General features: G+C 40.1%; 1 protein-coding gene and 1 non-coding gene across 6 annotated transcripts in view; one reads left to right on the forward strand and one right to left on the reverse strand.

Annotated features, from left to right (window-relative positions):
• The window catches only part of RNF138 (ring finger protein 138), a 34,980-nt gene extending 20,542 nt beyond the window's left edge, over positions 1 to 14,438 (reverse strand). Inside the window, exons 1-2 of one of the 5 annotated variants that reach the window (XM_025429218.3) lie at positions 14,272 to 14,438; positions 13,657 to 13,858 (exon numbers count right to left, since the gene is read on the reverse strand). In XM_025429218.3, coding sequence (XP_025285003.1) covers positions 13,657 to 13,766 — 110 coding nt within the window. In that variant the 5' untranslated portion in view covers positions 13,767 to 13,858; positions 14,272 to 14,438. Of the gene's footprint in view, positions 1 to 3,720; positions 3,741 to 11,979; positions 11,999 to 12,926; positions 13,064 to 13,656; positions 13,859 to 14,271 lie in introns of those variants that run through there. The other 4 variants (XM_025429220.3, XM_025429222.3, XM_025429223.3 and 1 more) reach the window with 4 other exon arrangements.
• A 7,128-nt stretch (positions 14,439 to 21,566) lies between these two features.
• LOC112649031 (U6 spliceosomal RNA) lies at positions 21,567 to 21,673 on the forward strand. Its single transcript, XR_003129450.1, has one exon. It is a non-coding gene; the product is annotated as a U6 spliceosomal RNA (small nuclear RNA).
• Positions 21,674 to 22,795: the final 1,122 nt, after the last annotated feature.

Raw genomic sequence — 22,795 nt, forward strand, 5'->3', positions numbered from 1 at the left:
GGATAGGAGAAACAGAGGATCTCTACTTCAGAGACACATTTCTCAGTTTCTGATTGTGTATATAGGGAGCTTCCTATGTTAACAAATAAAATCAACAGAATTGTTTGACAATTACTTGTGGGAGGATGAGAAAGATAAGCATTTCTAACCTAGAAGAGTAAGTAAAAGGCAATTGTATTAACCAAATTAAGAAATAGTGGAAGAGCTGGTTTGACAGAGGAAAGATAGATGCAAGTTCAAAGTACCTACAAAAACCTCAATGCATGATATTCAGTTAACAACTAGAAATACGGATCTTGGAGTTATGGAGAAAAATATGGAGGGCTGATAAAGTGCAAAGAGCACTAAAAAATCTAGAGAAATATAAACATTTATAGGAGAGTTCAGAGAGAAGACTCAGAGAAAAAGAAGACTAAGTAATATTAGAGAAGCCAAGTTTAATAAGCTGTCAAAGAGAAATAATAAAAAGATGAAAGTAAAACTGTCACCAGATAATTAAGTTAAACTTTCCTCTTTAAATAAGGACTTGAAAACTGTCCACAAAGTTCATACCAGCGAAATTCATTACAAAGAGATAATCATGCATAAAAATGATGATGCTTGAGTGAAAGAAATGAAGTAGAACAGTAACTATTAGAAGGTAAATTAGTTAATATGCTGGCTAATTTAACAATTACTTATAAATAAAACATAAACATAGACTATTAAAAGATCTTGAAAAACCAAGATAAACAAATGCTGTAGTTAAAGGAAGCGGCTAAAATAAAGCAAAATTTCAAAACTCACTCACTGATTAAATAACTAAAATAGTAAAAATGTGGTAACACCACATACCAACCAGAATGACTAAAATGAAAAAGGTAGAAAATACAAAGTGTTGAGGGGGATGTGAGCCAACTTAAACTCCCATTTGATCTAGGAGAATGCAAACTAATACAATCATTTGGAAAATTAATACAATCATTTAGAAAACTGACAGTATCCACTATAACCCAGTAATTCCATCCCAAAGTTTATACACAACAGAACAGTATATACAATTAGAAGAAATTTCTAGAAAGTTCACAGCCACACTACCAGTAATAGCCAACTGAAAATTATATAAATGTTCATTACAGAAAAATGAATAAATTGTAGCATATTCATAAAATGAAAACTATAAGATAGTGTAATGAGAATATGGATATTATGTTGAGCTGAAGAAAGCCAGATGTAAAAGAGTACGACTATATGATTCTTTTATAAAGTACAAAACATGCTTAAATGTTGAATGAATTTTTACTAAAAAAGTAAAATAAATACATTAATTTCTATTTACCACTAGCCAAAATATTGGCAATGGTTTTGAAAACAAGATTTAAAGGCATAAGATACAGAAAAGCAAGAAATAAAAATCACTTTAGAAGACAAAACTGTTTTTGTTAGAAAATCTTCAATTAACCCCCAATATTACAATACGTAGCAACTGTACAATACAAACTCTCCAATAGTAATTGCATTATTAAAGATCATTAACAGAATCAAAAACAATGAAAAATATTCACATAAAAAACTAAAAAAAAAAGGTAATCAGGTTTAAAATTAATTTAGGGTTTTATTCAAAATGTAGACATAAATGAAGAAACAAAGATTTCTAATGGAAATACACATAATAAAGTAATAAAGACAAAACAGGGCTTTATTAATAGATATTGAAACATCTTAAAGAATGACAAAAATATATCTTAAAAAGCAAAAATGATAGGGGGGCCTGCTGATCAGTCAGTAGAGCACGTGACTTTAGATCTCAGGTTGTGAGTTCAAATCCTATGTGTGGCAAAGAATTTACTTAAATTTTTAAATCATTTTAAAGGCAAAAATGACTAACAAAGATGCAAAAAGTGACTTAATGGAGGAGAGTTAGACTTCAATAAATGATGCTAGAGCAGTTAGATGTCCATAGGCACAAAAATGTACCTCAATCTAAGTCTACCAACTTTACAAAAATTAACTTGAAACAGGTCACAGACTGTAGTAAACTGGGAAATTGCCATACAAAGATATATTCACTTTCTAATGCCCAGAACAAGTGAATATTACGTTATATTGCAATAGCCTAGACTAAAGCTAAGGATTTGGGGGTGGAGAAACTAGCTAGGATTATCTAGAAGTGCCATCACAAGTGTCTTTGTAAGACAGGCAAAAGGAGATATGACACAGACACACAGGAGAAAGCCATGTTCAGATGAAGGCAGAGATTGGGAATGGTGTGCCCCCAGGACTTCAGGCCTCTGCCAACACCTTGATTTGGGCCCAATAAATTAGTTTCAGATTTCTACCCTCCAGAACTATGAGAAAATAAATTTGTTATTATAATCCATCAAGATAATTTGTTACAATAGCCCTCAGAACCAATACAGAGTTAAATGTAAAACATTAAACTACAAAAAGAAAATATTCACAATACAGAGCTACACAGTTAGATTTAGTGTTAAAAGCACATTCCAAATAGAAAAAATTAAAATGGATTTCATAAAAATTAAAAAACATCTGCTATTAAAAAGATAAAAAGACAAACTACAGACTGGAAGGAAACATTTGTAAATCACATATCTAACAAAGGTCCAGTATCCAGAATACATAAAGAAGTCTTGGGGATCCCTGGGTGGCTCAGCGGTTTAGCGCCTGCCTTCAGCCCAGGGTGTGATCCTGGAGACCCAAAATCGAGTCCCACGTCAGGCTCCCTGCATGGAGCCTGCTTCTCCCTCTGCCTGTGTCTCTGCCTCTCTCTCTCTCTCTCTCTCTCTCTCATTAATAAATAAAATCTAGTTTAAAAAACTAGGATATCTACACCAATGGAATAACGTTAAGAGAATATTTCCATCACCACAAAGATCCTTCATAAAGCCCTTTTATAGCCATGCCCGCTTTTCTCTCCATCTGCCCCTCTTTAACCTTTGGAAAGCACTAACATTCTTGAGTTCTCTATTTCTATAATTTTGTCACTTCAAGATTCTTATATATTGAACTCTGTAAATAGAGTAAAAACAATTTAATTATACACTTCAAATGGGTGAAGTATATGGTATGTGAATTATATCTCAATAGAGTCATCATCAAAAAAAGAATGTTAGGTGCTGTACAATGCCATGTAAGTAGAATCAAACACTATGTAACCTTTGGGGATTTCTCTTTCCACTCAGCATAATTCTCTGGAGATTCAGGTTGCTATATGTATCAGTTGTTCCTTTATTGCTGAGTACAATCCATGCATGGTAGGATGTCACCTTCTGATTAACCATTTACCCACCAAAGGACATCTAGAATAGCCAGTATCTCTCCCATGCAGAGAGCCCAAGGTGGGACTCGATCCCAGGTCTCCAGATCAGGCCCTGGGCTGAAGGCAGCCCTAGACCGCTAAGCCACCGGGGCTGCCCAGATATCCTAGTTTTATTTAGAAGATGTTACCATTGGGAGAAACTGGGTCACAGTACATAGGATTTCTGTATTATTTCTTACAACTAAATGTGAATCTACAATGATCTCAAATAAATTTAACTTAAAAGCTATATAAAAAAAAGCAAAAATAATAAATCTAGTTTACCAGACTTCTAAAAATTATGTCCACATACTATAATACATACTAACTTGATAAAAATCTATATAAATTTACTACACAACAGACACTAGGTTTACAATAGACAACAGAAATGACAAAATCCCTATCCTGATGGGACTTACCGCATTATATGCATGTAGGTACTTGTGGCAGGTTTTTGTGTATACACTATATCCCCAAAAAACATTTAATAAGTAATATTAAAAACAGGAAGATTATTGAAAGGGAAGGATCTCCAAAGAATCAAATTATTCTAAGAATTCAAATACACTAAAGACAAGTACCATATGACTTCAGTCACATGAGGAACTTAAGAAACAAATGAGCATAGGGAAAAAGGTGGGGGCAAACCAAGAAACAGACTCTTAACTATAGAGAACTGACAATTAATAGAGGGGAAGTTGGTGGGGGGATGGGTTAAATAGGTGATGGGAATTAAGGAGTGCACTGGTTGTGGTGAGTGCCGGATACTGTATGGAAGTGTTGAATCACTTACTGTACACCCGAAACTAATATTATACTGTTTGTTACCTAATTTAAATAATTTAAATAAAAACTTAAAAAATACATAAATAAAATTTTAAAAAAGAATTCAAATATACTAAAAAGGTTTTTAAAACAATGGAAAAAGAATGCCCTCGAAGAAATAGTGAGATCAAATGAATAAGAATGGCAAATTAAGATTCAAAGGCACACATTATATATTTCAGTAGATTTCCAATGTGTCCAAAAACTTGAAAAAGTTTTCAAGAGACTCAACAAATAAAATTGAGTATCATCATAACTTTAGATAAAGAGAATCAAATATCTCAAATCTGACTGTGGAAGATGTAATAATACACAAAAGGAAAGCATTAAATAGAAAAAAATGTAAGCTTAAGTAATAAATTATAGTAATCATTAAAATATAGCCATAGAAATGATCACAATATACCTATAGCACTCTGTGAGCAGTAAAAATATAAAAATTTAATATGGAAAAACACACACAACCTAACTAAAAAAACATTTTAAAGTGACTTCTAGGGCACCTGAGTGGCTCAGTCGGTTAAGCATCTGCCTTCAGCTCAGGTCATGATCCCAGAGTCCTGGGGTTGAGCCCTGCATGGGGCTCCCTGCTCAGTGGGGAGCCTGCTTCTCTCTCTCCTTCTGCCTGTTGCTCCCCCTGCTTGTGCTCTATCAAATAAATAAAAGAAAGAAAGAGAGAGAGAGAGAGAGAGAGAGAGAAGGAAAGGAAAGGAAAGGAAAGGAAAGGAAAGGAAAGGAAAGGAAAGGAAAGGAAAGGAAAGGAAAGGAAAGGAAAGGAAGATCATTTTCTAGAAGGCATTTTGAACTTTATTTTTTCTTAAGATTTTATTTCTTTATTTGGGGGAGAGAGAAAGCATGTGCACAAGTGGGAAGAAGGAGCAGAGGGAGAGGGAGAAGCAGACTCCCTGCTGAGCAGGGAGCCTGAAAACCTGGGGCCTGGGGCTCAATCCCAGGACCCTGAAATCACAACCTGAGCTAAAGCAGATACTTAACCAACTGAGCCATCCTAGAGCCCCCATTTTGAACTTTATTAAACTAGGAAAAAAATGCTAAAAAAAAACAAAAACAAAAACAAAAACAAAACCATGGTTGGCAAAGATGTTGGAATACAGATATACTTTTATAGTACTATTTTGTAAGCTACCCAAATTTTGTGTCAAGGATCAGAACATTTATACAAATAGTAGTAACTATTTGTTGAGTATTTAAAATGTGGTAGGCAAAGTTCCGGACATCTCATATTCATTATCTTGAATCCTTTAAAAATAATACTGTAAATATTTTAAATGGTCCTTTATTTTAGTCAAGGAAATGAAGACTTAAAAAATGAAAAGTTAAGAAACCTGTAAGAGGCTGAAGGCTAAAAGATGCTTCTTCATTAAAATACAAGGCCCTGCATGTTCCCTCTACCTCAGGGTCTTTGCCTAGAATGTTCCCTCTCCCCAGAATATTCTATACACAAACAGCCCTCCACAGATTAACATCTACACACCATTTAGATCTCTGAAAGGATCTTTGATTACCTACCCACCTACCCATCAACCACCCTAGATCTGGTTTCCTTCTTATGCTCTCTATCTCAGAACCTGTGAGTTAGTAACTACAAGTTTATCTGAGTGTTTATTTGAATTAAAATATCTTACCAATGCCAGCTTCAAGGGCAGGTATCACATTTACCTGCTCACTACCCTATGCCCGGCACTGTAACACAGAGCTGAGCACTTAGGAGGCATTCATTCATATTTGTTAAAGCAATGAATGTTAATTTACCTTAATCTCCAAACTGTTAAATTGTTTAACTCAAAGAAAGAATCTAGTTTTCATGTTAAAACCATAAGCATCTTCCATGTGTAAACACTCCCCTAGAGCTGCAATTGTCCTTGTGTGACAGAGCTGACAAATTCCCTTGTATTCACCCTTTGACCCAGCAATTTCACTTGAGAATTTACCTTACAGGAAAAACTCTCACACGTGAAATGGCATTCATACAAGTTTAATCATTGCAGCATTACTTGTAACTGCAAAAGACTAGACATAACCTAAATGTTCATCAATATGAAACTGTATAAATAAATCATCAAACAATGGATGATGATTTGTTTGATGATACATCAAACAATGGAATATTAGAACACTAAATATGTTCCATGAAGTCAGGGATTTTTATCTGGTTTGTTGAATATTCTAGCCCTAGTATCTACAATACTACTAGCACATAATGGCTACTCAGTGTTGGTTGAATAAATGGAGAAAACTACAACCAAAACATGTATATATGTACTGATACAGAATGATCTCCAAAGTAACATGAAAATAGTATGGTACAAAATAATGTATATAGAATGCTGTTCCTTTTGTGAAAAACAAAAAAAAATAATATTTATAACCTTTTTTATATACACATCTCTGGAAAGATATGTAAGGTTAACAGTGATCGTGGGAAACAGACATATTACCTTTTGTAACTTTAAAATTGTAAATTACAATATTCTCCATTCACAACAATTCCTTTGGTATTAAATATCTGGACCAAGAAACTTGAAATAGATTCCTTTCCATTTTGATAATAATCTAGCTTTTTGTGTTAGATGCTACAGTTATCAAACTAACAATAATTTAATACTTGTATAGCTTTTGAAAACTGTGAAACAAATAATATTATTATTATTCACAAACATTACTTAATTTGGTCCTTACACCCACCCTGGTAGAAGAATGTGTTTCTACCCATTTTATAGACAAGAAACAGGGTGAAAAGAAGTTAAATGACTTGAGAAAGTTATATACCCAATAAGCTATAGCCGCCAACACAAACCCATTCAGTCCTTTATTCAATACTGAATGTGTATAGTAGACTCCAGTAGGTAAAAGGAGACTTAGGTTGCTGCCTTTATAGAGCTTATAGTGAGAAGGATATTAGTCAAATCATCTGAATCCAAAAACATTAAGATTATAAACTGTGAAAAGTGCAAAGAAAATTATTAAGGTCTTTTATCTCCAATTCTACTGTTCCTTCCTCTATACCACCAAACACCAAGTTTCCTCAGATATAAAACTGGCTTATTCCTCATCTCCCTTTGGCTGAACTATTTGAATTTGCTAAACAGAACCTATTTCAAAACAAAGTAGGGGGGTAAGGAAAATATGCAGATCAAAATTACTAAAACTGTTTTGATGTGTCAAAGGAGCTTACATCTTTAAGGACAGTTCATTACCCAAAAGCACTTTAAAAGGTTATTTTTAAGTTTCCCACAATTTTAAACTAGCACATGCCAGATGCATTTCTGTTCTTACCCATTCTCCTACCAAAAGTCTGATCAATAGACACTGGGAGAGGAAAACTGTCCCACTCATCATGCTCCTGATTTTAGTATTAATTAATTAAAAATCTAGCATTTTTTTAATAGTTAAAATTATAAAGATAAATGTCCAAAACAAACTACCAAAAGAAAAAGGTCACAGGCGCATAGGTGGCTCAGTCAGTTAAGTGTTCAATTCTTGATTTCCACTCAGGTCATGATATCAAGATTGTGAGACTGCACCCAGTGAACTTGCACTAAGCAGGGAGCCTGCTTAGGGTTCTTTCTCTCCCTCTGTGCACCTACCCCCCACCCCGACTCTCTCATGCACATGCTCTCTCTCTAAAGAAGAAAAGAAAGAAAAGAAAAGAAAAGAAAGAAGAGAAGAGAAGAGAAGAGAAGAGAAGAGAAGAGAAGAGAAGAGAAGAGAAGAGAAAGAAGAGAAGAGAAGAGAAGAGAGGAGAAGAGAAAAGAGGGATCCCTGGGTGGCGCAGCAGTTTGGCGCCTGCCTTTGGCCCAGGGCGCGATCCTGGAGACCCGGGATCGAATCCCACATCGGGCTCCCGGTGCATGGAGCCTGCTTCTCCCTCTGCCTGTGTCTCTGCCTCTCTCTCTCTCTCTCTGTGAGACTATCATAAATAAATTTAAAAAAAAATAAAAAAGAGAAGAGAAGAGAAGAGAAGAGAAGAGAAGAGAAGAGAAAGAAAGAAAAGAAAAGAAAAGAAAAGAAAAGAAAAGAAAAGAAAAGAAAAGAAAAAGGTTATAAAACAGCACATGTAATATCACTCCACCTAACTGATCAAATATTAATAGATAGATGACAGAAAGGTAAAGATATATAAATCAGTTAAACCCATCAGTCAGCCAGCCAGTCTTTGGAAAGAATACTTCATACTGCTTACAACTACAATCAGGTACTATGTGAGTTTCATTTCATTCCTTACATCTTTTTGCACTCTACATTATATCACTTTTATAAATAGAAAAATAAAACTATTTTAATTTTGGAAAGAAAAAAGTTGCAATTGTCAAGTAAGTTTGCAGTATTTCTGAGAATGGGTTTTTTAGTTTCTTATACTTCTGAAGCATAGTTGACATAAAATGTTATATTAGTTTCAGGTGTACAACATAGTGATTGGATATATTATTCAATGCCTACCACAATAAGTATAGTCACCATCTGTCCCCACACAATATTATTACAGTACTACTGACTCTATTCCCTATGCTGTACTTTTCATTCCCATGTCTCATTTTATAACTGAAAGTTTGTACCTCTTAATCTCCCCTTCACTTATACATGTCATCCCCCAATGGCAACCATGAGTTTGTTCTCTTATTTATGGGTCTATTTGTTCATTTGTTTTTTAGATTCTACATGTAACTGAAATCATATGGTATTTGTCTTTCTTTGCCTGACTTATTTCACTTAACATAATACCCTCCATGTTGTTCATCCCTGTTGTCACAAATGAAAGATCTCATCCTTTATTATGGCCAAGTAATATTTCATGTGTGTGTATTTTTTATGTTCATACACACATGCCTTCACATACATATATACACACATCTTTTTTTTTTTAGCTAACATTTATTTTTTTTAATTTTTATTTATTATTTATGATAGTCACAGAGAGAGAAAGAGAGAGAGGCAGAGACATAGGCAGAGGGAGAAGCAGGCTCCATGCACCGGGAGCCCGATGTGGGATTCGATCCCGGGTCTCCAGGATCGCGCCCTGGGCCAAAGGCAGGCGCCAAACCGCTGCGCCACCCAGGGATCCCATATACACACATCTTACTTTAAAATCTAGCACTCTTTATCTTCTAGTCTATAGTCAAAATCATACTCCAAAACAACAAACTTAAAAAAAAAAATCAGAGATTTTAAATAGTCTTCAGGACTTAAAACTAAGTCGACCTTCTGTTATATAAGTAAATAGCATAATTGCTTTCTAATCGTGTCATTTAATATTTGTCAAGAGAATTTGGTAGTCTTAACATCCTTAAGAAAAAAAAATGGTCTAGAAAAGCATTTATTAAATCAGCAAGAACCTATTTGTCTGGCTTTAAGGATTGTAACAAGTCTATAGGAAAGTAGAAATTTTAAAAGTATATATTTAAAGCATGACTGCTCAAAGGATAAGGTACCCATAAAGTTGTTAAAATGATAAGAAATGTGAGGCGCCTGGGTGGCTCAGTTGGTTAAGCGTCTGCCATCAGCTCAGGTTGTGATCTCAGGGTCCTGGAGTAGAGACCTGTGTCAGCCTCCCTGCTCAGTGGAGAGTCGGCTTCTCCCTCCCCTTCCCCCTCCCCACTTTTGTGTGCATGTGTGCTCAAATAAATAAGTAAAATCTTTAAAAATAAATATAATAAAATAAGAAATATAAACTGAAAATTCAGGAACTAGAGAACCTAAAGCAGGTCGAGAGAGAATCATATTAGTATGTGCCTAATAAGAAATGAAAACTGATTTAGATTAGCTCATTTTTAAAGATGACTCCTTACAGAGATGCCCCAAAACAAACAAATTAGATTCCATCTTTAAGTGGTACTCAAGTGGCTTAGCTGGTTAAGCATCCGCCTTTGGCTCAAGTCATGATCCCAGGGTCTTGGGCTCCCTGTTCAGCTGGGAACATGCTTCCCCGCCCCTCCTCCCCTCATGCTCTCTCTCTCTCTCTCTCTTACTCTCTCAAGCAAATGAATTGTTTGTTTTTTTTTTTTTTAAAAGATTCCGTCTTTAAGAGTTTGGCAAGGTATCTTGCTACATGTAATTTTCATTGTGATGGAGTTTTCTTTTAACCATGTACAAAAGTTATTCCCCTAACCACTCAAAACAGGGAAGAGGAGGTTTGGTTCAAAGAGCCTTTGAAGATTACAACTGAAAACACCAAAAGAAATACCTTAAAACTATGCCAGTCTGTGCATTCTTCTGAAACCCTACTTTGAATACCTTGTCAACTTTAATATTCTTAATTCATACTTACTTGCTTTTTAAAATACTACATCTGACCACTGCAAGGCAGCTAGCTACCTAACACTGCTAACTACTGTTTCCTTAAAATTCTTCTCAGTTTCCCCTGTCACACTCTATCCTGGATTTCTTCCTATCCTGTCCATTCCTTCTCGGGCTGCACTTTTCTTCATTTCAGATTTAAGTATATATTCTCCAGCACTTTGTCTTATCTAGCCCCTCTGCTATCTTCCAACTTACAGACCTCCCTCAGCCGCTACACTCAAACTCACAGCTTTAGTATTCCAGATCCACATAGATACTCTTTAACTACTGGGCATCATCAAATCTTACATGCATCTCCTTAAAATGTCAGGAATCTCTTCTCTCCATTCCCACTATCATTACCTTGATTCAGGTTCTAACCATTTCTCTCTCTGACACAGCAATGAATGACCTCTTCACTAGTCTCACCACTACACCAAGAAGTTGAATCCTGTTACTAAAGTAAACTTTCTAAAATTGAAATGTGATCATGCTTCTCCTCTGCCAAAAATTATTGAGTAGGTCTCCATGGCTTTCAGGAAAAAGTTCAAATTGGCTTACACAGAAAGTTCCTGCCAACATCTCTAAACTCTATCTCTACTATATTCATCCTTTGGCTTCGGCCTGGAAACTGTCATCCTCTTAACCCCTCCTTGCCTCTACATAAGCCGTAAATCTAATCAGGGTATTCCCCAACAAACCCTGAATAACCAATTCTGATCTAAAGTATTACTTCATCCAGGAAATCTCTCCTTTAGTCATAGGCTGATTTAGATGCTGCTCTTAATGCTCACATAAAATTTTCCTCCTAAATCACTTCCATATCAATCACATCCATACTTAGGTCTTCTCCATTAGACTATTAACACAGTCTTAACTTTTCCCCAAGGAAAGAGCACCTTGTATTCTTTCTACCTGACATAAGAAGACATTCAACAATTACTGTTTGAAAAAATAAATAAGAATTATATAGAAATTTATATTATGATGAAGTTATTCTAATGATAATGAACTTGTTCCTTTCATTTGAATAGTCAGTGGGCAAATCCTTTGCAGTCATTGAAATGGAGATGAAATTTTTTTTTATTTTCTAACATATTCATAGTGACCCAAAGCCCTTACCACCTCATTTCCTACTACCTATGAGTCAAAAACTGATTCTGTAGCTAAATGGAAGTATTTTTAAAGGCACAGGTTTGTCCTTTGTGAAAAAGGAGGAGCAAATGACATGGTAAACGAGATTAACAATTCTTCTATTTCCCCACAAACTCTTTCCAGTCAGTCAAGACCCTGTTCCACCATTACCATCCTTTCCAAATAAAACTTTTCCCTCCCTCTGCCTTCTTTTAATTCATTGAACCTCAGAGCAACTGTGTGTTTGTGGAGGTGGAAAGAAAAATGGGTTGAGGAGGACAGTGATAAAGCAGTTAAGTGTCCATTCTTCCTATCAACAATATCTACTCTACATTTCATTTCCACATCTAGTCTTGTCATATCCAAGTCCAATGAGATGATTAGAAAAAGGTCCTCAAAAATCATCTCCACTCTCTTTTCCATACCGTTGATGTCAGGCCAAATTAGTCTGATTTAAAATGTCCCACATGGGAAATGAACTAGAGCAAACTGCATGGAACTTTGAGGAGAGCTGAAGATTACAATGAGTTCTATGAGGTCAATGACCCAAAGGGTAACTGAAACGATTCTGTCCAGAAACACCTACTTCCTCTCAATCTGACTTCCTACCTTCCCCTTTGTCCACTCACTGCCAGCACAAGCACAGGAAAGGCATCAAGTTATAATAACGAATAGAGACAAGTTAAAGGCCAAAAAGTTATACATTGTGCTGTGAACATCTCAAAATATTTCCCTTAGCAATCTGCATTTCTTGAACCAAATCACAAAGCAATTTTGGACTGTCATTCATCTCCCATAACAGCAAAACATAACTGGCACAACTCCTATAATGAAAAGTTACATACTCCTGGCTTACATGACTGCAGAATAGGAAGAAGGTGGGGATCAGAGTCAGAAAAATGGGTATCAAACAATAATAAAACATCTGATTAAGAACCCCAAAATTCAATCCATTCTTTACAAAATTATAGAATACACTCAAAAAGAAAAAAAAAAAGGTGGAGAAAGAAATATAAACTTGTGCCACTCTTTTCAGCTACTTGCAAGCACACAGAACTTTCAAATTTGAGTGTATTTTTTCAAATAAAGATTTCCAGGCTTCACCTGCCAGAAATTCTTCTGTAAATCTGGAATGGAGCCTGGGTATTGGTATGTTTACTTAAAAAGTTCCCCAAGGACTCTGATCAGCAGCCAGGTTTGTCAGATGTGCTATGTATCTTTACAAGAAGGGCTCCTTCCAACCCTGACTGACACTCAAGCCGTCTGTAAAATTATCGAAGTTCTTCCTAGAAATATGCCAAATCAGAGCACTGTGCCATCTCACCCAATCCCTTTGTGTCCCACCCACCCACCCCTGGAGTCACTGCCTTGCCTTCGGTTCATTCCATGGAACAGCAATCTTCCTTTTCTATCTCTACCTTGGTAGCAACCAAGTAATAAGCAGAAGGGTAAAACAAAGGGAAACTATCACTTCAATACCCGGAAATCCTGTCAGTTCTAACACAGGAGAGAAGACACCCCATTCTAGATCATTCCAACATGTACCGAATTTTAAAGGAAAGGGAACATTTTCCAGGGTGGCCTGGGAAGCAGGGCTGAAAAGGTAAGTTAGAGAAGACTTCCCGAAGGATCTGGAAAGAAGGGCCCCAGGTTCTGAAAGAAAAGTTGAAAGCAGGGCAGGTCACAGACAGAGGGTGGTGGGGGGAGCGGGCCCGTGCCGGCACCTTCGGCCGGTTTTGACACTCGACACCCCAGCCTTCACTCAGGTTGCTAGGAAACAAAAAGGCTCCACGTTCCCTGCCATTCCTCCCGGGCCCGGAGGAGAGGGGGGCCTCCGGGGGCCGAAGCCACGACCGGGAGGAGCCCGGCCACAGCCCCGGGGGCGCGCAAGCAAGGGATGGATACCCGAGGGCCGGGGGGTGGGGGGGGTGAGGGCGCAGGAAGCCGGCCGCGAGCTCGGGAGGAGGGCGGGCCGCGCCCAGGGGCGCCGGGGCAAGTCGCGGTGGGCCCTGCTCCCGCCAGGCCGCGGCCGAGGGTCCGGGGCTGGACGCCCGGCCTCAGCGCCCACCCGGCTCCGCGCGGGGGAGGACGCGTCTACTCACACGTGCTGACAGGCCGCGGTCCTCACGGGCGTTTTGAGCACCTCCTGACAGACAGGGCAGTAGAAATCATCTTCGGTGTAGGACGTGGCCGCGGAGAGCTCCTCGGCCATGGCGGGGGATGGGGGATCGAGGCGATGGCGGCGGCGGCAGCAGCGGCGGCGACAGCGGCCAAGCTGGCGGTGGCGGCCCGGGGCCCGACTCCCTGCGCGAACCCGGCGGGGGGGAGGGGAATCGCGTCAGGAAGCGGCTCGCGCCAGGAAGGGGGCGGGGCGGGGGCGGGGCCGAACGCCGGGACGCGGGGGCCGCACGCGCCGGGCGGGGGCCGGCCCCGGGGCTGCTCCTCCCCCGGGGGCGGGGCCTGGCGGGAGGCCGGCCGGGAGCGGCGCCTTCGCTTTCGCTTCCACGCGGGCCCGCGCGCACGCGGGACGCCGCGCCCCTCCGCCCGGGAAGGAAGGCGACCCGGGCCCTGGCCGCCGCCACCGGCCGACGGCCTCCGGCGCCGGGCCGCCCCCTCGCCCCCGCCCGCGCCGCAACCCCGCCGCCGGCGGCTGCCCTCCCAGGTCGGCGGCTGCCTGCCCCGCCCCGCCCCTCCCCTCCGCGGGCCTAGCGGCTCACCTAGGAGCCCCCGAGCGCGCCGCTGAGGGAGCGGCTCTCCCGGCGCGCGGGGGTGAAGCGGCGCTGCGCCTCCTCGGGTTCAGCGGCCCGAAGGGGGCCGGGCCCGAGGCTCCTGGTGCGCCGGGATCCCACCGCCCCCTGCAGCCGCTCTCCGGGGCATTGCGCCGCCCGCACCGCCCGGGGTCGGGGAGGGGCGGGGGCACCGAGGAGTGGGGCGAGGGCGGGGCGGGGCGGGGCGGGGAGGGCGGCCTCCATAGCAACCGGCGCGTGGCTCGCGCCGCAGGTTGTGACCTCAGAAGCCGGGCGTCCTCCCGAAGCCCCGCCCCGCAGCCTCCCTCCAGCGGCGACCCCCCCCCCCCCCCCCCCCCCCGTCTCACCGCGGCTGTCGAGGATACTGGGTTTTTCAGGAATTTGTTTTCCTCATAAAATACTGTCTAACGTTAAAGGCATGGTCCTTGCCATTTGCCTTTGACAGCATGTATGTCAAGGCGTGTTAGGAAGCAAGTAATACGCCTTTGCGGGGTTTTGATCCTTTGGGGAGGGAGAATTAAAAATAAGCTCCCTGGAGAGGGTTTGAACTTTCGCCCTCGACACGAGTCTGACGAGTTACAGTCGCAGATGGCAGTCTTCCGCCATCAATACTTTTTTTTGCTAGCTTTGAAGAAAAGTGAGGTAGAAGCATGGATCTAAGCATTTCATCAACGTTATTCACTATTTAAATGTTTTGCTTTTTTTTTTTTTTTTTAATGAGCCCTTAGTTCCCAGATATAGCCACACAATTGATGAATCAGAAGATGGGGTCACAACCACATGAAAGGAGCTAAGGAAAATCGGGAACCTCATAAAGCATCCTCAATTAGCTTCAGAAAGGAAAAAAAAAAAAAAAAAAAGATTTCATTACCGTGCTTGCTTAAAGCTCTCCACCACAGTCTCAGTGAATCCTACGCAGGAGCCATTGAATAGTCAATGCAGGCCTGTCATTCATTGTCTACATTGCCCTTGAAACTGTTAGATGTTACACTGGTGTCATGAACTTTGTTCTCAACTAGTTTACACTCTTGGGTGTCTAACAAAAGGCCAAAAAAAAAAAAAAAAGGATATCTGCCAAAGTATCATTTTTCATAAACAGAGGCTCTAATGAGGATAGGAAGTGGAATGATTGGATTCGTATAGGTTTAGAGAAAAATCTGATTGAGGAGATGGGTCTTAATGTACATCTTAAAATAACAATTCCTAGAAAAATACTGAATTGTTTGTTCAATGAACAGGTTAATTCCCTTTACCAAAATACATTTTGTATTTTTGTGCCCTTTCTTCCCTAGGAAGAATAGTGGAAGCAGAGCAGGAAAGCTAATTTTAGCTTCAGATTTCCTGGGACGAGAAAGAGCACTTGACAAGAGGGACACCAAATAGCATAGTACAGGTACTTTTCAAATTTATTTATAAAATGGTTCTTGGATTTCAAACTTCACCTTTTTGCTAATATATTTCCAATCATATCCCACTCTTTTTGACCGCTTTAAGAAGTAAAGTGTATTTTCTGTTGAATAAAGTATTTCCCTTTACTCACTGGGAATCTTTAACCAGAACATTAATTTTGTGACTTTAATTTTATTTGCTTCATTTTCCTCTGGCAGCTTTACTGATGCTGTAATGGAAACATGTTTGCATTACTTCATCATATATGCTAAGAAGTCATTTGTGGGGTAAATGTAAGCATATAGTTGTTACTATGTGGAAATCCATAAAAAATGTGGTTACTCTCTGAGTGTTAACTAAGACAAATAAACCATAATGGCCAGAAGACAATCTGCTGTCTTGGCAGCATTTCATGTGAAAAATTAGTTGATATTTTTATGGCAATGTCACAGATTTACTCAAAATATCCTCATCCTTTGGGCAATAGGGGGAAAACCCTAAATATTACACCAACTTGATAAACTTAGTCTGTTGCAATAATTTAATCAGTTCCTTTACATTTAGGCTAAAGCATTAAGCTTTTAATATTCCATCTCTCTCATTCTGCTCCTCTCAAAATAACATCTGGAAGGAAAAGAGGGAAGACCAGGGGTAGCTGACATGAACTTGAGAATGTCAGTCTTGGTACCTACAAGGTCTCCTTTGAATTCTTGCTGGACTATGCTGCAGGGAGGCTAATTTTGGCTCCTTTCTGAAATGCAATGAGTGCTGGACATTCTGCTGCTCATACCTGCTGGTAAAGACTACTCCTGCCTGTCTCAGCTGAGTCAAGGCCCTGTGTTGAGTCAGCCTCACTAGCACTATAGAACCCTCTCAGTCTCTGCCACAATCATCTTCCAGTGCCTTGATCCTCAACATGGAAGGCCCTTCTTGCTCTGGTCTCAACACAGCTACCTTCCATGGCATCCCTTGGAGCCCTCTCCTCTCTCACTCTGGGATGGAGAGTCATTCCTTCTAAACATTCTGCATCACTGAATTTGCATGAAGTGCTGACCCCCCCAGCTTCGTTCTGTACAACCCAGAAGGCAATGTGCTCTCAGCTCCCTAGCCCTCACCACTTTCCTCATCCTATCTAATCACCTTTCCTCTATTCTGCCTTTCTTTTCCAACCACAATCCCTTGGACTGGAAAGAATGGACCTTTTCACCTTGCCTCCTACTCCCAACTGCCCACGCCTCCCACCACCACATTCAAAACTTTTCAGCCAAGTCCACTTGGCCAGGTAATTAACACACTAAAAGAGGAGATTGGTGAATCTAGAAAATTAACTTCTTTCTTCACAGAGCCTGGCTTTGTCTTACTACAGAGCCTCAAAAGTCTGTTTTGCCAGTAAAAGTAGTTGCTTGACTCTGAAGAAGTGAACTGGGAAACTGGGGAATGGAATGAGAGGGAGGCTCATATTTCACTGTCTACCTTTTGGTATCTCTTTAAATTGGTACCATGTGCAGTGTTGACATTCAGCTGGTTTGCACCAGTACATCTCTGCTAGTGCTTTTCACCTTGCCCACTATGATTGGGCAATAGTCTGTCCTGAATGGCCAGTGCCCATTTGGTTCCAGTTGTTAAATATTTTTTCACGTTAGTCCTGACCATGGACATAAACAACCTGTTAGCTGAAGGCATATAATTTCATTGTTTATGCCTGTTTTGGAAATGTTCTTTAAAAAAAAAAAAAAAAGCAACATTCTTTACATTCCTGATAAATTAATCCTAATTTCTTCTTTTCCCTACCTCACCCCTATACACATACAGGCAGATGGATCCCTCAGGCTGAGTAGGAAGGAGGTCAAGTGAATAAAAATGTGAAAGGGAAGCCATACAGGGCATTATGTTCCCATCAACAAACATTTATAAATCCTGTTTCCATCCGCCACTCTAAAAAATCATGATTTTTGTTTAGGTATCTTCTCTTTTTTTCCTGGATGTGTCCTTTAAGAGGACATTCCCAGCTCAAGGGGAAATACCAGAATTGAGATGAACCAATCTGAATGGGTCATTTCTTCTTGCCAGCAGTTTAAGCCTGGGCATGTGATTCAGTTATGACCACAGATGTGTGAGGGAAGTTCCATTGAGGGGCAAGTGCCTCTCTTTGCTGATTTAAAAAACAAATAGGAATAAATACTTCCATGCTATATCTGAATGTTTTCTTGTCCATCTGTGCCCCCTGGGACTCTGCAACCATCATGAAACCATGAAAAGAATAAGCCAATATGCTGACCATGGCGAGCTGAAAGATGGAAGGGAATGCAGGTCCTTAATGTAGTTAAGCCATTCTAAAAATCTAATTAACTTTGAAACTGTCTGACCTCCTGTTAAGCCCTTCTAGTTTAAACCATTCTCAGTTGGCTCTTTTGTTACTTGTAGCTCGCAGTATCTGAGCCAGACATTTGCTGGTTGATTATCAGTTCTGTTTCCCTACCTGTCACCTGTTCTGGTTTGTATTGCTGGAGCTGACCCTTACAGACCGTTTCCTATTTTCCCTTGCCCACTGACATCTGTCTATATTCAGTCAATGGCAGCCACTGATGGGAGACTAGAAAGAAGCAGCCAAGCGCTTCTCCCTCTCTCTGCTTCTGGCTGTGGCTTCATTTTTTTCCATGTTTTCAACTTCTGGAAGACCACCTTTCCCTCTAGGGTCCCAGAGCCTGCTGGGCAGTCCCTGACTTTTCTCAGCGTCTTTGGGGGTTTGCTTCACTCTCCCATAATGTCTTTCTGCGTTTCTGACATATTTGCAATTGTTTTCCATATTAAACATCCTCTTTTGAACTACTTATTGAACGTTCTCTGTCCTGATTGGACCTTGATGGATTTTCCTAACAGAATCAACACTTTAGGAGGAGATAGGAAGGCAAAGGAGGATGGAATCCTGCAAAAGTGGTTCCTCTTCCCCAAAGAGAAGGAACCAAGTTACTTGTCATTGTGAGTTTAAATCCTCTCCTCATAACTCTGCAAATTAACACAAATGAAAACTCAAAAGTGAGGTTATTAGTATTAAGTATGGAAAATAAGGGAATTTACCCTTTTATAGTCCATCCCGGTTTGGGACGGTTACATTGCAGCTCTTTCATAAATGTCATTATGAATATGCATTTCTCATGCTATTTAATGACATTTAATTTCCTATCATCAGTATTTTATAATCTATTGGACAGCTGTCATTTTTACTAATATTCCTATTTGAAGCCCAAGTGGCCCTAGTTATCCCATAGAATCCAGCTTCCGTGCTACAACTGATTAAAATAGAGGAGATATAGCACCACTATGTGCCAGTTACACTCTCTCCCCAGAAGGTAGAACTGAGATCCCCATATTCTAGTCAGTCTCTATTAGTGCCTTAACTTCGAAGTTATATTAACATGATCTGAGGAATAAGCACCCTGTTCCTTTGCCCAAGCAGAGAAAGCCAATCAGTAGATAGACCAAACCAAAAATGAAACAGACATTTTGAATGCAGGTGATATCGTTTCATGGACTACACTATGTTGTCCTAAGAAGCAGGGCCACAGATTAGACCAGAAATAACAATACAGTCCAACCAATTAACTCACATTTTAACTTTGCTTTGATGCTGCGTTTTTTTTTTTCATCTTTGAGAGAAATATATAAATTTAAAGCTAAAACATCTCTCCTCTCTTTCTCCTCCCACCCTTCCCCCCACCCCCCGCCCTTTTTTTCCTTTCCCCTCCACCCTTTCACTTCACATATTTATCGACATCCTCTGGGCACATACCTTGAATAAAGGCAACTACAGTAAGATTAGTTCCAGCATAACAGTGGAGGCAGAAGCCTGACACCAGTTTTAAAAAGCAAACAAAGCCTAATTTTTAAAGAAATAGAAGAACTATCCAGCAGAAATATACACCCTTCTTTCTATACAGAAAGTTCAATTATTCCAGCCATTCCCCCTCAAAACATACACATAACTACTTATTCAGAAGAACACAATCCAAAGAACCTTCCAGCTATGCTTCTAGAGGCAATGTCATGAAACCACTATTTTTCCAGTCCAGTGTCTCTAAATTATTTATTTATTCCTTTAGTTGAGTCTTAATCTGATCCAGTTGTAGTATCTCGTAATCCTACAGCCTAGACTAAATCATATATGTAATCCCTATCAACCACCTCTTATGTACCACAATGCAGAGCAAATACAACTACAATGAAAACTTCCATTTAGAACAACACAGAGAGAGGGGAAGAAATCATGCAATATGTATCATTTGCTGCTGGACAGAGGTAATGAAGCAAAGTAGTGAATGAATCACTGAGTCTCATGAGCATCATTTGGTTGACTTGGCAGTGGTGAGAATTCTATTGTCGACTAATGTGGCTCTCTGATATTGCCTGCTGAAATCATTCCTATTGCCAAGGGAATACATATAAGGACATTAGAGTAGACAACCCATTTGGGAAGGAAGGGTATATTTCATTTGCAATTCACTTGTTAACTGTATGGGGGTATAAAAATGGCCTGAAGCCATCTAAGGAATTGGGTTCTTCTGTCCCATTGATTTCCATGCATCACAGGCCTGTTACATAGTTTGGTTTTTGCTGGTGCTACAATTCGAATAACACCATAGTCACCTATGAGTTTCACTTTATGGCAACATCCTAAAATCAAACAACAAAAACTTTATCAGGTCAGCATGGTTCTTGAGTTGAAGAGCCAAGGCTGGGCTATACTGATAAATTTTCTGTTCATTAGCCGCAACTTTGAGGACCACACATACCTAGTGCTCTCTGTTTGACAAACTTTGTTTCAGGACAGTATGGGTGAAGAAACTGTCTGAGCTGGCTGAGAACTCTTCTTTCTCTTCTAGAATAGCACCCTACCCACAAACTGAATTCCAGGCCAGTGTAGTTTGCAATGGCAGTGTCATCCTGTTTGTCAGGAGAGTGAGTGTGAGGCCCAGTGGTGTGGCTCAGGGTATCAGGTATCCCACATCCTCCATTAATTCCTCCCTGTTGTAGTTGACAGGATCTCCCATTTTCTCAGTCAGTACTTCAATGTTACACAGAGAAAGTGAAGCAAGTCTGAGAACTTGACTTCTCTGCACTTTGGTCTATCTTGATTTGGACCTCAGCATTATTAGTTCCCAACTCCTCTTTTTTTCCTGCTCACATTCAGGAAAATCTTTTATTTTTTATTTTTTAATTTTTTTTACGGGGTTGCTTAAAGATAAAAGCAACCACTTTTTTTTTTTTTAAGATTTATTTATTCATGAGAGAAACAGAAAGAGAGGCAGAGACAGGCAGAGGGAGGAGAAGCAGGCTCCATGCAAAGAGCCTGATGTGGGACTCGATCCCGGGAATCAGGGATCAGGCCCTGAGCCAAAAGCAGGCAGACATTCAACCGCTGAGCTACCCAGGCATTCCATATGCAGGAAAATCTTGATGGGTGCATGCAAATTTTTTGTTGTACCTTATTGAAGTTACTCAGGAAAAATCAGCATAATCTGATTTATCAGTCTGAGTATAATCAGGAGAAAAAAAATCACATAGTAATTTGACTAGAGAAAGTTAAAAAAAAAGATTTTATTTATTAATTTGACAGAGAGAGAGAAAGCACAAGCACACAAGAAAGGGAAGGGGCGGAGGGAGAGGGATCAGCAGACTCTCTCTGCTGAGTGGAGAGCCACATTCCATGTGGGGCTTGATCTCAGGACCCTAAGATCATGACCTGAGCTGAAGGCAGATGCTTAACCAGCTCAGCCACCCAGATGCCCCATCCAGAGCAAGTTTAATATAAAGTTTTTAAAACTCTAATAAGGGATTGGTATAATAAGTAAAGAGGAGGCTAAAGAATATAGGCTTCAATGCTTACTTTAGCAGCACATGTACTAAAATTAGAACCATACAGAGAAGATTGGCGTGGCCCCTGAACAAGGATGACCCGCAAATTCACGAAGCATTCCATATTAAAAAAAAAAAATTAAAAGAGACTTGAGTACCCAGAGAAGGGCCCTTCCACCAGTAGGATGGAGATCCTGACCTTGCTGGAGAGGACCCAGCCGTGGTTCACTGGATGGCAGAGAAGTCTCTATGGTATCATGCTGGGGGAACTTGCTGGAAATACATCCTCTAGGATGCAAGGGAAAGCTGTTTACAGAGATGTGTCTCATGGAGGCATTTTGTTATAAAACCAACCAGGGGGACTTTGGAGCAAGCTGCTATCTGCTGGGTGCTGCTGGCCACTGCGCACTGCAGAAGCTGGGGTTGACCCTGTGCGCTATGGCGAAGCAAGCACATCAGAAATGGGAAACAATACCCCTTTCCTCCTGCAATTTCTCTCTAGTGCCGTCTGTTGGAAAAATCTAGTATAGTGCCAGCTGGCAAAGGAAAAGTACTTAAGGGCCCAGATCTATTTTCACACAACAAGCAAAAAGAATACATTTGGAACTTAAGAATTAATAGACTGATAACTGGCAGACTGACCCATTGACATTTTGCTACTAAGTTTTCTAAAGCTTTACCCTTCACAACCACATGCCTTAAGCCCAAGAAACTTAAGGATATAGCATTGGCCATTGCTTTATAACTTAAACAATCTTAAATTTCTAACTCTACCTGCAGGAATCTACTGCCTCAACTCCCACTGAGCCACAGCTCAGCTAGTTCTGCATTTTCTCTGATGATCTGAAACAATGATCCCACTTCTGGTATTGATGTCTATTATCACTTGGAACTCTATGGTGGTCACATTACAGAACCCAACTTGAACTAGGTGATGGGGGAAATGCATTTTAAGGGTGCAGAAATATTGAATCCATATTAATCCATATTAATCAAGTTTCTTTGCATTCCAAGTGATAGAAATCCAAATATTAAAATGTCTTAAGCAATAAATAAAATTTTCTAGTTCACATAATTCCAGTGGTAAAGCTGAGGTGAGGCGTGTTTGAAACCAGAGACTCAAAAGATATCATTAGGATTGAGTTTTTCACTTCCTCTTGGCTCTGCTTTTCTTGAATTCACTTTAGCCTCAGGCATACTTCCCTCATAGTGGTCTCCAAGTATGAAATTATTTGAGTTTAGGATTCTCAGT

Source organism: Canis lupus, chromosome 7, assembly GCF_003254725.2.
Source record: "Canis lupus dingo isolate Sandy chromosome 7, ASM325472v2, whole genome shotgun sequence".
NCBI lineage: Eukaryota > Metazoa > Chordata > Mammalia > Carnivora > Canidae > Canis > Canis lupus.